Source organism: Dioscorea cayenensis, chromosome 3, assembly GCF_009730915.1.
Source record: "Dioscorea cayenensis subsp. rotundata cultivar TDr96_F1 chromosome 3, TDr96_F1_v2_PseudoChromosome.rev07_lg8_w22 25.fasta, whole genome shotgun sequence".
Classification (NCBI taxonomy): Eukaryota; Viridiplantae; Streptophyta; class Magnoliopsida; order Dioscoreales; family Dioscoreaceae; genus Dioscorea; species Dioscorea cayenensis.
In genome coordinates this window covers 3,657,721-3,673,005 of record NC_052473.1, presented here as the reverse complement: position 1 = coordinate 3,673,005, position 15,285 = coordinate 3,657,721, and the positions used below count along the sequence as shown (strand labels likewise).

General features: G+C 35.5%; 1 protein-coding gene across 5 annotated transcripts in view; it reads left to right on the top strand.

Moving 5' to 3' along the window:
* LOC120252843 (protein PHYLLO, chloroplastic) overlaps positions 1 to 11,927 on the top strand; it is a 95,270-nt gene extending 83,343 nt beyond the window's left edge. For 4 of the 5 annotated variants that reach the window (XM_039261036.1, XM_039261032.1, XM_039261044.1 and 1 more), the window contains 9 exons: positions 62 to 217; positions 310 to 594; positions 797 to 964; positions 1,532 to 1,675; positions 1,749 to 2,210; positions 9,614 to 9,895; positions 9,973 to 10,130; positions 10,797 to 10,904; positions 11,445 to 11,927. In XM_039261036.1, the coding sequence (XP_039116970.1) occupies positions 62 to 217; positions 310 to 594; positions 797 to 964; positions 1,532 to 1,675; positions 1,749 to 2,210; positions 9,614 to 9,895; positions 9,973 to 10,130; positions 10,797 to 10,904; positions 11,445 to 11,697 (2,016 nt within the window). In that variant the 3' untranslated portion in view covers positions 11,698 to 11,927. The remainder of the gene's footprint in view (positions 1 to 61; positions 218 to 309; positions 595 to 796; positions 965 to 1,531; positions 1,676 to 1,748; positions 2,211 to 9,613; positions 9,896 to 9,972; positions 10,131 to 10,796; positions 10,905 to 11,444) is intronic. The other variant, XM_039261060.1, reaches the window with a different exon arrangement.
* The last annotated feature ends 3,358 nt before the right edge of the window (positions 11,928 to 15,285 follow it).

The following is a 15,285-nucleotide window of genomic DNA, read 5'->3' as shown; positions in this document are numbered from 1 at the left end:
TTACTATATTATAGTCATTATTTGTAAATTATGAATGGTCCATGATGAAATCTCCAAACAGGTTGCACCACTTGAAATTCACCAGGAGGACATGGAAGATGTTGAAGAACAAGTGAGATTTCTGCTTAACATAATTAAAGGAGTTGAAATAAGTTGCCTTTTTTCTTTGCTCAAGGGCTCCATCTCATGCTGGATCTGGAGGTGTTTAGGAGTTCAGGTGAGTGCTTTATTTTGATCTAAGTGCTACCTTTTTTTTCCATAATTAATCTGTTTCTCATTTTGTGCTGTATTTTTCTTTTTCTCTTTCAGCCATCCTCTATCTTTCCAAGTGTCAGGTGTGGTTTGGAGATGGCTATACTTAATGCGCTAGCTGCAAGATGTGGTTGTAGTTTATCTGATGTACTTTCTGGATATAAGAGCGCATCCCTAGGTAGTCTTAAGTCAGTGAGATCAGAATTAATTGATGATGTCATTGTAAAAAAATCAGCACGGGTACATATTTCTGCTCTTGTGGATTGTAAGGGTACACCGAAGAATGTTGCTCATGTTGTGTCTCAGCTTGTCGAGGAAGGTTTCACTACCATAAAATTGAAGGTATGAATGCTGCCAAGATTAAAAACCAGAAGTGAGTCTCAAATGTTTCAGCTTCAAACAAATAAATCTAGTATTCGAAGCTCATTATTGTTACTGTCTTATTATGCATTAGTCTTCTTAAATTATTGTTTTCTTTAGTGCATGAGCAGTTTCCTCCTGGTTAATATTAGAAATGAATATTTATCCAATGCTTTCACTACAGGTTGCACGACGGGAAAGTCCCATTGAAGATGCTATTGTCATACAGGAGATAAGAGAGGTGGTTGGATACCAGATCCATATACGTGTTGATGCCAATCAGATGTGGACCTACAAAGAGGCATTACAATTCGCATCTCTTGTTAAAGATTTTGACCTTGCGTACATAGAGGTATTATGCATGATTCTCGTTCTTTTTTTTCTTTCTTTTTTTCCCAATAAGTATTTGCCCTTCAACCATTTGCACTTCATAATTTAGTTTTGCTTTCTCATGGCCTCATGGATCCTTAATCCATACTGATCTTAGATATTTGAAATGAAAACCTGTTGAAAGGACTTGCATGATACCATGGGCTAGATTCTTCTTAGCTTTTATTGTTGTATAGGCAAGCCCCGAAGTATGTGAGCCAATTGGCAAAAGGGCATCTGATGTCAGTGTCTATTACCTTTTACCGATGGTAGCAGCCAAAGGGCATCCAAAAATTCTAATTAAACTAGAGGTGTCTATTATATATATATATATATGTACATGCATATAAATCTTGGAATTTCACCCTCTAGTTTATAGTCCTTTAGGGACGTATGGTATAAATTGGATGGTAGAAGTATATACCAAGTATGTACAGGATGCTTTCTTCTCATTCTTTTGGAACAAGATAACCATTTTTCCGAGCTAAATGTAACTTCTTTTCTTCAGTGCTTCAGTGTGATGATTAACTTATTCTTTCTGATTATTTAGGAACCTGTATGCCTTGAGAGTGATATTATTAAGTTTTGTGAAGAAACTGGCATACCTGTAGCATTGGATGAGACTGTCGACAACATTAGAGGAGATATCTTCAAACAACTTGAGAAATTTGTGCATAGCGGAGTTGTTGCTCTTGTAAGTACAATACTAAATTACTGCCAAACATGTAGCCATTTCTTAGATAGCATGGTAATTTCTTTCATTTCAGGTCATCAAACCTAGTGCTGTTGGTGGATTTGAAAATGCGGCAATGATTGCAAGATGGGCTCAGCTACATGACAAGATGGCTGTTATCAGTAGTGCATTTGAAAGTGGCCTAAGTTTGTCAGCCTACATTCAATTTGCCTATTATCTTGAGCAACAGAATGCTGCAATCTGCAGCATGAGAAATAAAAAATGTCAATCAACAATATCTCATGGCCTTGGAACATACCGATGGCTAAAGCAAGATATATCCAATAAACCTCTCATAATTTGTGCACATCCAGATGGTGACACTATTGAAGCTGCTGTTGAAGATGCACAATTTTACCTACAAAATTTCCAAATAAACCATAAAGTTATTCAAAGAGCTTATCTAGCAGAGCAGGTTAGGTCGTACCATTTAGATGTCAATACTGAAGAGTTTTCATATTCCACCAAATTTCAAGAGGTTGGACTCGCCACAAATGTAAGTTATTCTTTTTCAATACAAGGTGTATTCGTTGATGGTGTTTGCATCTTTACCATATGTTTTTCTTTTTCTCCCCCAACTTCTTGATAATTCCAGAGGAAAAAAACTATAACAGCCATTTGGTTCTTTCTTGCAAGATTATGTAGATCCCTTTCCTCATGCATACTTTAAAATTTACATCTGCTAATTTTATATGCTTATAATCTCATTGATATTGAGCATTAATTTCATTTGTATCTATTCTTCCCTAATTACTTATGATTTATGAACTTGAATTAATTGTACATTACTTATAAAACATTTGAAAGTTTTTTGTAGATTCAATTAAATAATCTGAGATATTCAAGTGAATGAATAATAAAGAATTAAGGTGTTAATAGGAATAACTTGTTATCTTCAGTAGACTAGTGTTTGATAGAAAACTTTGGAAGAAGAAAAGCCAAGAGTTGTCTAACTGTTTTCTCTGAACTGTGCAATTTTCAGAGACAGGCATGTTAGGGGTGACAACCCTTATGCTAGCGCTATATATTTGTCATATTTACTGCACCTGCATTATTGGATGCTATTTCTGCAAACAAATAGTCCTAGCATTTGGTCCAGCAATGTTCATTTATGTCACTTAATTTTATTTTATTTTTTTTTCTGGTGGAAATTTTGATTTATCCTTTCACAAGTACAAGTGGATATCTTCCACAAATGGTACCCTGATTTTTTTGGGTTCTCAATGCTCATAGCGCCTGTTGACTACTTATGATCTGCCTTAGGGAAAAATAGAATGACAGAGGTTCCTGTCAGTATATCTGGTGAAAAGAGAAGGAATTTGAATGAAGGCTTTCAAAGAAAAACAACGACAACCTTCCTTTGGAACAAGTCTATGAATTAGTTATTGTGTTTTGTGGAAGAAAGAATCCACATTTCCTTGAAGTGATATTCACATAGTCTAGATAAATGCATGGAGGCCATTTCATCACTTGTGTAACTAGTGTCCGTCTAATATCAGAACTGTTGCATGACTAGTCAATGCTTCAGAGGCATTCACATATTAATATTTTACACTTCATTGCACAGATAAACTGTTAAATTAGTATTATTTAATAATTCATGGTTATTTCTGTGTTTATCACTTGTTAGTTGTTTATCCTAGTGTAGTTTAAATTCGCAACAATGTGTTTTGGGGCTATCCTGATGGTCCTTATGTTCTCTTTATGAGAGTAGGATGGCCTTTGCTGTGTAATCAGGAGACTAGTTTGAATTTCTAGATCCATCAATGAGGTTTTGGTTCTCTTCTTTGATTTGTTTTGTTAGCATCTAGCATAAACTTGCTGGTGGTCAACCAGTACAGCAATGTCCCTTGTCAGTTGCAGGCAGTACCACTTAAACAAAATCATGATTATTGAAATGGAGACAAACAATTACAAAAGCCTTAATGTAAATCTGATGCAGGGATCCCCTAGAGAACCTTTTAAGCAACCCTAAAGCCTCGTAAACTTAGTCCACAGCTGGCTTTATTAGGAATGATGACATAGAAGACAAAAGAGGAACCTTCTTTACAAAGCTTAGGCATCATATGGTCTTTCCCATGAAGGTAAAGAAGACCTAATTCAGTCCTGCTTTCCTATTTTTAATCAAATATTATCTGCTTTCTGCTTCACTTGGTAATATGTAGTTTTCCATTTCTAGTCAATCTACTTTGTGTTATGTTTCCATGTTAAAATGATATTTAAGCATCAGTTATAGGACAGAAAGCTTATTTTTGCATCAATTGCAAAAGTTAATCCCTTTGTTCTCCTGCAAGGTGTCTTCTACTCTTTTGGTTGCTCTATAGCTTTGATTGCAGTGTATCAACTAGTGGTCCTGTGTGGTCATTCTGGGTTATTTGGATAACACTATTGCATTGGTTCCTTTCCCTTCCCATGGCCAAAACCTATTCTAGAGGCCAGGAATTGCCTTTCACCCCCTTTCTGCTTGAAGTACTACCGGTGAGCTTGTCCTTTTCTGGGAAGAGGGTGGGCGAACCCACTGGGAGACCCGGGGGACGTGCACAAGCCTCGGTGGAACAAGTGGGAGGGCAGGGCGCACTCACGTGGGCGCTGGAACCACCCATACACAACCACTATTCACTGTTAGAGTCTGAAATTTCTCTAACAAAAAGATGAATTAGTGTGAGTGGACTAAAAGCTACTTTGCTTTTTAGTGGAATCTGCTTTTTGAAAAAAAGTGTGATGTCTTGGGTTTTAGTGTTGACCTATCATCTTGTGTTCACGTGATATATATGCATATCTGAACTTGAATGAATGTATGAATGTTTTTCCCTAACATTTTTCTTCTTTGTTAAGCTCTCCTTATCAAAAAAATTTACATCATGGCATCGAGCTCTCATAGATCTTATGGGACTGTGATTAAAAACAAAAAATCAGCAAGGGCTTCCTCTACAAATACCTCAAAAAAATCATACCTTAAATCCCTATGGCTTCCAACAGCATACTAAACCTTTTCACCTCCGACTTTTAAGTGGTGAAAAATTATCAAGTCCGGGTCTGTTAAAATGAAGGCTTATTTGAGAGGTCTTGGTCTATGGCGGTGGGTTGAAGGCGAGAAGGAAGTACCACCTCTTGGAGACAACCCAACACTCAATCGGATCCGGGCTCATGAAGAAGAAAAGACTAAAGCTCCAAGAGCTTTGTCGCATCATTCATGGTCTTGTTTCGAAACAATTTTTAAGAATCATGGATTGTGAAACACCAAAAGAAGCTTGGGACAAGCTCGAGGAGATGTATGCTGGGTAGTGATAGAACCAAGAAAAATGCAGATTCTAAATTTAAAGAGGCAATTTCAAGTGTTGAATATGAAAGACAATGAATCCATAAAGGAGTTTGCAGACAGGTTGATGGAAGTTGTTAACAAAATCAGACTTCTTGGTGAAGACTTGACCGATGAAAGGGTGGTAGAAAAAGTTTTAGTGACTTGCGGAGAGATTTGAGTCTAAAATTTCTTCACTTGAAGACTCAAAAGATTTAACCAAAGATTTCTTTGGTGAGCTTGTTCATGCTTTTCAAGCTCGAGGCGGAAGATTAATGAGACAAAGAAACTAGTAATGAAGGGGCTTTTTCTTGCAAAGCAAAGGGGAAAGGTTCCTCGAGGTGGTGAGAAGAAGCACTTCGGGTGAGAAGAAGCACTTTGGTGGGAAGAAGTACCTTGGTGAGGAAGAAGAGACAAGGAGGAAGAATGAGGGACAAGGAGCAAAAAGTGGACAAAGGGCAAGTTCCCTCCATGTCCTCATTGTAAAAAAGAAAATCACTCTGAAAATTATTGTTGGTGGAGGCCAAATGTGAAATGTAGAGCCTGTAATCAGCTTGGACATGTTGAAAAAGTTTGTAAAAGCAAAGGAAATCAGCAAGACAACAAGCTCAGTGGCGGAAAATGAATACGAAGCGAAGAGAAGTTGTTTGTTGTAACTTGTCAAGCATCTCAGTAACACCAACAACTTTTTGGCTTCGTTGATAGTGGCTCGCACAAGCCATATGACATTGATGTTGAAGTTTTTCAAGCATTTAGACTACAACCTTTACCTCAAAAAGTGAAGAGTGGAGCGATGGAGTACCTCGATATGAGAGGAAGTAAGACACGGCAGCCATTAGCACACCATCGTGTATCAAGCTCATTTGATGATGTGCTTTATGTACACGAGATAAGTCAAAATCTTCTAAGTGTGGGTCAAATGCTAGAAAGGTTTTTCCTTACATGTTTCACAACAAAATGTCCTGCATTATTCATGATCCAGCTAGTCAAATTTTTAGTGGCTGCGCATGAAAAACAAGAGTTTTCCAAATAGATTGGAAGCAGACTGATCATGTGCATATGCTAGTTCGAGTTGATGATTCATGCCTTGTGGCATCAAAAAGATTTGGCCATTCTAGCTACTCCACTTTTGGACAGTACAAATAGTAAAAAGAACCTTGTTCTTGATTTGCACGCTATAAATGATGTTGTTCATGTGTGTGGAAATATGTCCAAATGGGCAAGAATACACAGGTTGCCATTTGGAGCAGATGTTGGAGGGCCCACGAGGACGCGCAGCTCATCCACTCTGATGTGTGTGGACCAATGAGTGTTGAATCCTTAAATGGCAGCAAATATTTCTTGATTTTTATAGATGATTACTCAAGAATGTGTTGGGTTTATTTTCTCAAACAAAAATCTGAAGTTTTGAGCCAATTTACAAGTTTTAAAGCTCTTGTGGAAAAGCAAACTGGTCATAGCATCAAGATGCTCAGAACCGATAATGGAGGTGAATATATCTCTTCTAAATTCAAAATGTTCTGTGACAAGCATGGCATTCAACATCAACTGACTGTTCCTTACACTCCTCAACAAAATGGAGTGAGTGAGAGGAAAAATAGAACTATCATGGAGATGTCTAGGTGCCTTTTGTATGAAAAATCCTTGCCAAAAAAGTTTTGGGCTGAGGCTGTCAATACCTCAGTATATCTATTAAATCTTTTGCCAACAAAATCTTTAAAAGGCAGTATTCCTCATGAATTATGGCATGGTTTCAAGCCTTCTGTTGATCACTTGAAAATTTTTGGGAGTGTTTGCTATGCTCATGTTCCTGATGTGCAAAGGGATAAATTGGATGCAAAAGCTATTGTTGGTATATTTCTTGGCTACAGTAGCATCACGAAAGGCTATAGAGTTCTGAATTTGAAGACTAACAAGGTTCAAGTAAGCAGAGATGTGAAGGTTGATGAAGCTGCAAAATGGAATTGGAAAAAAGGTGAAGCTGAATTTTCCAATCAGGTTGATAATATTACTTTACCTCAAGAACAAGATGATGGTGGTTCAAGTGATGATGATGAAACTCCTATAAGAGGCAAAAGAACACTTGCAGAAATTTATGACAGATGCAATTTTGTAAAGCTTGAACCAACAAACTATGCAGATGCAAGCGTTGATGATGGTTGGAGGGCAGCAATGGAGGAGGAGATGCATATGATTAACAAAAATTCAACTTGGAAACTTGTTGATAGACCTCAAAATCAGAAAGTCATTGGTGTCAAGTGGGTTTATAGAACCAAAATGAATCCAGATGGTTTTATAAACAAGCTGAAAGCAAGACTTGTGGCTAAGGGTTATTCACAACAACAAGGCATAGATTATCGGACACTTTTTGCTCCACGTGGCAAGGCATGATACAATCAGAATGTTGGTTGCTCTTGCAGCTAAGTTTGGATGGAAAATTTTTCATCTTGATGTTAAATCTGCTTTTCTCAATGGCATGCTAAATGAAGAAATTTTTGTTGAACAGCCTGAAGGTTTTGAAGTTGTTGGTAGTGAAGCCAAGGGTATATAAAGCTTATCAAAAGCTCTTTATGGCCTTAAACAAGCTCCAAGAGCTTGAGTACGACAAAATTGATACTTATTTGCAGAGAATGGGTTTCAAAAGGAGCAAAAATGAGGCCACTCTTTATGTTAAAAAAGCTGAAGGTCATAAAAATTCAGCTTGTACTCTCCTTATATGTTGATGATTTGCTAATTCTTTGGTGGAAATTCAGCCATGATTTTTGGATTTCAAACAAGTTATGGAAAAAGGAGTTTGAAATGTCGGACCTTGGTGAAATGAGGTATTTCCTTGGGATGGAGATTCATCAATTGCGGGATGAGTATTTTTTTATCATCAACGGAGTATGTTTGGCAAGTGCTAAAAAAATTTCATATGGAGAAAGCAAAATCAGTTGCTACTCCTTTGACAGTTAATGCAAAATTTTCCATTGATGATGGGGAAAGCAAGGTTGATGCTTCAAATTATAGAAACATTATTGGAAGTCTCTTATATTTGTCTACAACAAGACGACATTATGTATGCTACTAGCTTGCTTTTTTCTAGATTTATGCATTCTCCCATCAAGGCTCATCTTTGTGCAACAAAGAGAGTATTGAGATATATTAGAGGCTCTACTGATTATGGTGTTCTTTTCTCAAAAAGGGAAAGTCATGATCTTATTGGTTTCTGAGCGAGTGATTGGGCGAGGCAGTGTTGATGATTCAAAGAGTACATCGGGCTATGTTTTTTTCTTTTAGCGAGTGGTGTTTTTTTTGGAATTCAAAAGAAACAAGAAGTTGTAGCTCGATCCTCGGCAGAGCAGAATATATTTCAGCGTATGGAGCAACAAATCAAGCAATTTGGCTTAGAAAAATCTTATCTGATTTGGGACAAGTTCAGAATCAAGCTACAACAATTTGGGTGGATAACAAATCAGCCATTGCAATGTCCAAGAACCCAGTTAATCATGGAAGAACAAAGCATATAAAAGTCAAGTTTCATGCTATTAGAGAAGTCGAAAGACTTGAAGAAATTGAGCTAAAAGTATTGCAAAGAGACTAATGAACAACTTCGCGGACATTATGACCAAAGCTTTGGAAAAAGGATAAGTTTGAAAAACTGAGATCAATGATGGGAATCTCAATGAGAAATTTCAAGGAGGAGTGTTAGAGTCTGAAATTTCTCTAACAAAAAGATGAATTAGCTGTAGTGGACTAAAAGCTACTTGCTTTTGTGGAATCGCTTTTTGAAAAAAGTGTGATGTCTTGGGTTTAGTGTTGACCTATCATCTTGTGTTCTGTGATATATATGCATATCTGAACTTGAATGAATGTATGAATGTTTTTCCTAACATTTTTCTTCTTTGTTAAGCTCTCCTTATCAAAAATTTACATCATTCACAACTCCTAGAAATGTGCCCTCAGCCGAGAATCGAACTCTCACCACTCGGTGAGAGCTCTATCGGCGACCCGTGTACCAATAGAATCGAACTCTCCCAGCTTGTCCTTTTCTTTGAGGAATGCGTTCAAATCACTACAACCCATAGTCAAAAGTATCAAAAAAGAATCTAATATTTCTATCATCAGTGATGCTCTCCTTGTAAAAACAGCTAGCGGCATGTGTAATTGGTTACTAGAGCTTTTATGCATAAAATGCAACTCACGATGTCGGTAAATATATGAATGATCTTGGTGAAGAAGGTTTTAAAACAATGGACAGGACTAAGATGGGAAGACTTCATCATCAATAAAATACTTTTCTCAATTAGGCTATTTATCATTTTCTTTCAGCTGAAGCTTCCCCATTTTTATAAAATCCAAGCATAATCTTGTGCAACTCAGAGAAATAGCCTCATGTCTTGAGTTCTGTGTCAGTTGCCCGAGATTTATTGGTTGAACAATCCATGAAAGATACCGTGTTGCACAATAGTGTTCTGTAGATCCTAAAATCATTTCAGTTTTTTTATTGTTTTCCTGTTTTCCTATATTTAATTTAATTTGTTCATCTTTAATTCAGAGTTGTGGGCAAATGTAATGTCCTTACTAAAGATTCTTACCTTGATATGGTTCACTTTATGCAGAATAAGGCAGTTATCTTTCTCCATGGATTTCTGGGTACAAGCGAGGACTGGATTCCAGTAATGAGGCCTCTCTCAGCCACAACAAGATGCATTTCTATTGATCTACCTGGGCATGGAGAATCTAATCTCCAATCAAAACAAGGATTTATGATTTCACTTGACTTAGTGACAGAAATATTGCATAAGCTCATATGTGATGTCACCACTGGAGGTGTTGTTCTTGTTGGATATTCAATGGGGGCAAGAATTGCATTGCACATGGCACTGAAGTACAAAGAGAAGGTATTTTGGTTTCTTCCGCGATTATTTTGCTTGTACATTTCTTGCAACAATTGATGAGTAAAAATGTTATGATGAAGATTCATGGAGCAGTAATAATATCCGGAAGTCCAGGACTAAGGGATGAAGCAGCTAGAAGAGTTCGTGCTGCTCAAGATGATGCGAGGGCTCGAAACCTATTGGCCTTTGGTTTGCAACGTTTCTTGGAGACATGGTATTCAGGCAAACTTTGGACAAGGTAATCATTGAACACAGATTATCTATTAGTGTAATTAATAGTCCTATTCATTTCTGGCTAGGTTAGTAAAAATGGATATAAATTTATAAGCCTGGGTCACTCATCCTTATTTAGCTCAAAACCCATTGGGTTGAATCAAGACCATATAATATGCATTTGCTTTGCAACTAACATCATCTGCATCCTGCTTGTCAACATGTGTCTTCATTACGAGTTCATGGCAAACCTTAAAGATAATGTTTAATACCTCTTTTCTTAGGTTTTCTATAGCTCTGTCACTATGACACTATTCTCTCATATCCTCAGCAATGCTATTGTCTGAAAAGGTTATCTAGATATAAAGAAGTATTGGAATTGTTTTCAACTTTGAATCACTCAAACCATCATGCATTATATTGAAGTCTTAGTCTCTACCTGTCAACTTAAGCCTTTGATTCTATCGAGTCCAGATACTGTTTATAGTTCGCATCTAAAACTTAGCAACATTAATATTGTGCAAATGATGGTTACCAGTACCAAATAAACATAGAAGATAAATAAATCTACCACGCAGACGGAATGTCTCTGTAGTTGGTTATAGAATATAAGCAAACAAAGAAACTTGAGGATGATTGTTTTATGCTTGCAAACAGTTAAATTTTTCCTTGTCTTACTACTTATTAACAGCCTAAGAAGCCATCCACACTTTCAACAAATTCTCAGCAGCCGTGTCAGGCATGACGACATTCAAACTCTTGCAAAATCTTTACGCGGCTTGAGCATTGGAAGACAAAGGTGAGCTTGTTTCTTATCTCAATATTCTTTTGTTTTAATCCCCTTCGACAAAAACACATTAGTTGCAAATGTTATTTTCCACATATATACTCCTACAAAATTTCATTGGGGTGCTAATGCAAAGCAAACTTCTCTATTTCTTGCATATATACCTCTGCAATTGAATATCTGCAAGCATCTTGCTTTTAGAAGGTGAAAAGGACCTTGTTTTTGACACAAACTCTAATTTTTATTACTTTTATCTGATGAGGAAAACAAGCTGATAGACATGAAATACGTTGATCTTCGAGTGTTTGTTTGTTTTTCTTTTTTTTAATTCCTTATATATTACAAACTAATATAGGAATGTGGCCTATATTTTTCTCCTATATTTACAAAACTCTAATCCCATTTGAGAACTTCCAATCCTATATTTACAAACTAATATGTTCCAAGTCCAATAATTTGTCAATAGTGATTAAAAACCAAAGATCCTTTCATTCATTTGCTCATGGATTTATTGAATCATTGATTCATTCTAATGTAATCTTTAACTGTTAGGTCACTGTGGGAAGACTTGAAGGATAGCAGCAAACCTCTTCTTCTCATAGTTGGCGAAACCGATACTAAGTTCAGAGAAATATCTGAATGTATGTTGAATGAAATAAATAATTCACGTGACGTCCATCAAGTCGGAGACGATGAACCATTGTGCGATATGCTCATAGTACCAAACAGTGGCCATGCTGTGCATCTTGAGAACCCTCTTCCAGTGATCAATGCAATAAGAAAGTTCATAACTAGACTGAGTTAAAAAGCAAAAAAGATGATGGACTTTAAAGACAGTACTGCTGCTCAAACTCATTCTTTTTAGTTGTTCAATCTAGACTTGTGTTTCCAATGATCATTGAGCTTCACTTTTGTTTTCTATTAAGATAACCATATTTGGCTTTATAATTCTTGATCAACATTGTTAAAGAAAATTCTATGAGAAATTTGTTTGCATACATACCCCCGGAGAAGCGAATAATTATTAATATACTTTTTTTCTCAAAATCATGTTTGTTGTTTTGCTTAGATGGCTCTGAGGGAGTGTTTTTTCACATTAACTTTTTTTAGTTGATTTTTGTCATGCCAATATATAAGCAAAGGATAATTTATAGGCAAATTTTTATTTTCAGTTGCAGATTAGCAATTATCAATTTTACAAGGAAATGCAAGCAAAATGCCAATATACAAGGTTAGAAGTGTACTGTTGATTATTGTGGAGTTGGTGCTGTGGGACCCAGAAAGAAATAATAATAATGATAATAATAAATAATATTTTCAAAACATTTATATAAAAAAAGTATTTATATGTTGCCAGTTTTACGTTGCTTCTTTTTTTTTATATTTTTTTGAAGGATGCTACTCTGGATTAATAAAAATTTAAAATAAAAAAATAAAATAAAATAAAATAAAAAACGTGACTAATGCTATTCCCGATTCATGAAAGAGTTAAATAGTAGAATTTTCATCAATGAGAAATTCAGCATTATCACAAGTTAACTAAAATAAACTCAAACCAAAAACAAAAATATCAAAATTCAAAAGTTATCTGAAAACCTAATAAATTCTATAAATTAAACACACCTTCAAGTCTTTTTAATTGAGGAGCATTTGATCTACGTTTTTATCCCCATAAAACTCAACAACACAATCAAATGAGGAAAACAAAAACCTAGATAAATAACCCAATTACCATGCATGCCAATTATTGAGATACTCCCACAAGCCAAAATCTTCTCAACAATCCTTTGTAATCAAAACATATGCAGATGCACATATCACCACAACTTTAATTCTCAAAAAAAAATAATAAAATAAAATAAAATAAAATAAGATTTCAAGTACTATGGTAGTTTCTTAGCCCTTTGTCATTCAATAGAAGATAATTGCAGCATGGATAAATCAAAAACTAATAACACAATTGCACTCATCATTGTATGATTATCACTAACATCAGTTTTGTGCAAATGTTTTCACTGGATAACTTCTTTAGATGCAAATATTCAGTCCCCGAATGATAAAAATTATCTGCAAGAATATCAGAAAAAATTAAAAAAAACAAAATAAATGGTCAACTCTAGCACACAAAAAAATTTTCCTACTTCAGCAGTTTCATAATAAGAAAGGTGTCTGGTCGCACATCAAGAACAAGAATTTGAAGCTGTACAACTGACTTTTAAATTTCAACAAGATAATATTTAAAATTGAAAACTTAATCTATCCAAATCAAAAAGCATATTCTATTAAGGAAATAAAACAAGGCAAAATGACATACATCCAAACCGGAGACCATCTGACATACACCCCATAGCCCAACAATAATTCTTTGAATACTACACAGGTCTATCAACTATTCTTGGGTAACCATAAATTTTAGACTTTAGAGTTTTGCACATCTGATGGTTGGAGTACTATTAATTTAGCAAAAAAATGATACCTCCACCATTACTAAATAAGCCCAATCAAAAGGACCATTTAACAATGAGACCATCTGACATTCACCCAAAAGCTCAACAATAAGACGGTCTCTGAATGAGTATAATTCGAGTGCACTGTTTAAAACTCACACAGATCTATTAACTTCAACCTACACTGTAGGGTAACCATAAATTATAGGTACTGCCTACTATTAAACAGACTTTAGCATCTTGCACATTTGATGGATGATATACTAGTAATTTAACAAAAGGATGATACCTCCACTATTACTTAAAAAAGAAGCCCAATCCAAAGAATCCTATAACAATGACCATGATCAATAAATTTCCCTACCAGGTTCCAACAAATTATTCACATCTATAAACAGATCAGTTGTCATTGAATAGCCTTTTGGAAGATCACTGTCATCAAAACATACCAAACCATCCAATAAAACTATAATGTTACAAGGGTAGAAGTTCAGGGTGCACCTCAATGCCAACCATCTTAGTTATTGAGTGGCTAGTTCAACATTCAACATTCTAGAGATCTAAAATTATTTTCAGATTATAATAGCATAAGTAAGACAGATGATAATGACTCAAACAATCTCAAAGTCAAAACAACCATGACTCGAATTATGGTCATGATCAATAATTTTCCCCCTAGACAATCAAACTACCCATTTGTTAAAGCAGCTATGCTGTAAAAGCCTACTAAGAGGAATTAGATAAGGAAATAACTTCACCAAATTCTTCATTAAATTGAAATAACTCAGTTTATTGCGCTCTCAAAGTAAAAGAGCCCTAAAACACTTAATAAAAAAAATCACATAATTTTGATGAAGATCATTCAGCCTTCAGTATGATCTGCTGATGTTAAGAGGGACTACATCAAGAAATTTCCCCATCTGCCATGGGGAAAGCACAAGATATGAAAATAAATAAATACAGGAAGACTCTCTAATGAGAATGACAAAAATAAAAATAGGATTATCAAGAGCTTGCTGGTCAACATCTACTATTAAACATAAAACACAGTAGACAACATAACACAATAAAATGCTTGAAAGTGAAACAAAGCAACACATAAACAGACTAATTGAATAGTTTGTTGTTTCTTATAATTGATAAAAAGCTCTGTAACTGATATGCGCATAGGAATAAAAGAAATTCAAAAAAATCTTCGCCTGCCAACATACAAAATTGAGTTTGTTCTGAAAAGTAAAAAGGAAATCAAGGAAGTCACCAACCTTCCAAGTTAATTTCTTCACCAATCAAAAGGTGAGCAGCTTTATCCTGCAATTTTGCCATTCAGCATATGAACATTTGCCACAAAATGGGTAGGTGTTACCTTCCTCGTTATTTTACTACAAGAACACCGTGGGATTCTTCATCTATTTACTAAGATAACTGGAGCAAACTCCGTTTTTCACAAGCCCCAACCATAAAATGCCTAAGCCAAAACTAGAACACACATTCGAGGTGACTAGCATTGACAATTAACCTACCTACTCAATCTTCTGTAGACACTGACAGGGTTTGACAACCACGTTGCAGCAGCCATTCAAAAAAGAATATATGTTGTCAGAAAATATTAGGTGGCAGCCAAAGATTTCTTTCTTTTATCTCCTTCTATCCATTGCACTTGATACGACCATAAACACAACAAAATTCAGAATTCAAAAACCGGAATGGTAGCTGGCAGACTGTCAGCAAAAATCCCATGACTGTTATGTAACACCGATCAGGTAAAAAGAAGATATGAAAGAAATAAATAAATGCAGCAGTAACAAGTACAGATCGGAAACAAATCATGTGCCTTCTCCAAAGGCTTGTGATACATAGAGATGTGATGATCTCTAATTGGAAAACAAACCCTGTTCAATTTCCATAATATAAACTCAAAATTAAAAGATTAATGAAAAAAAAATAAT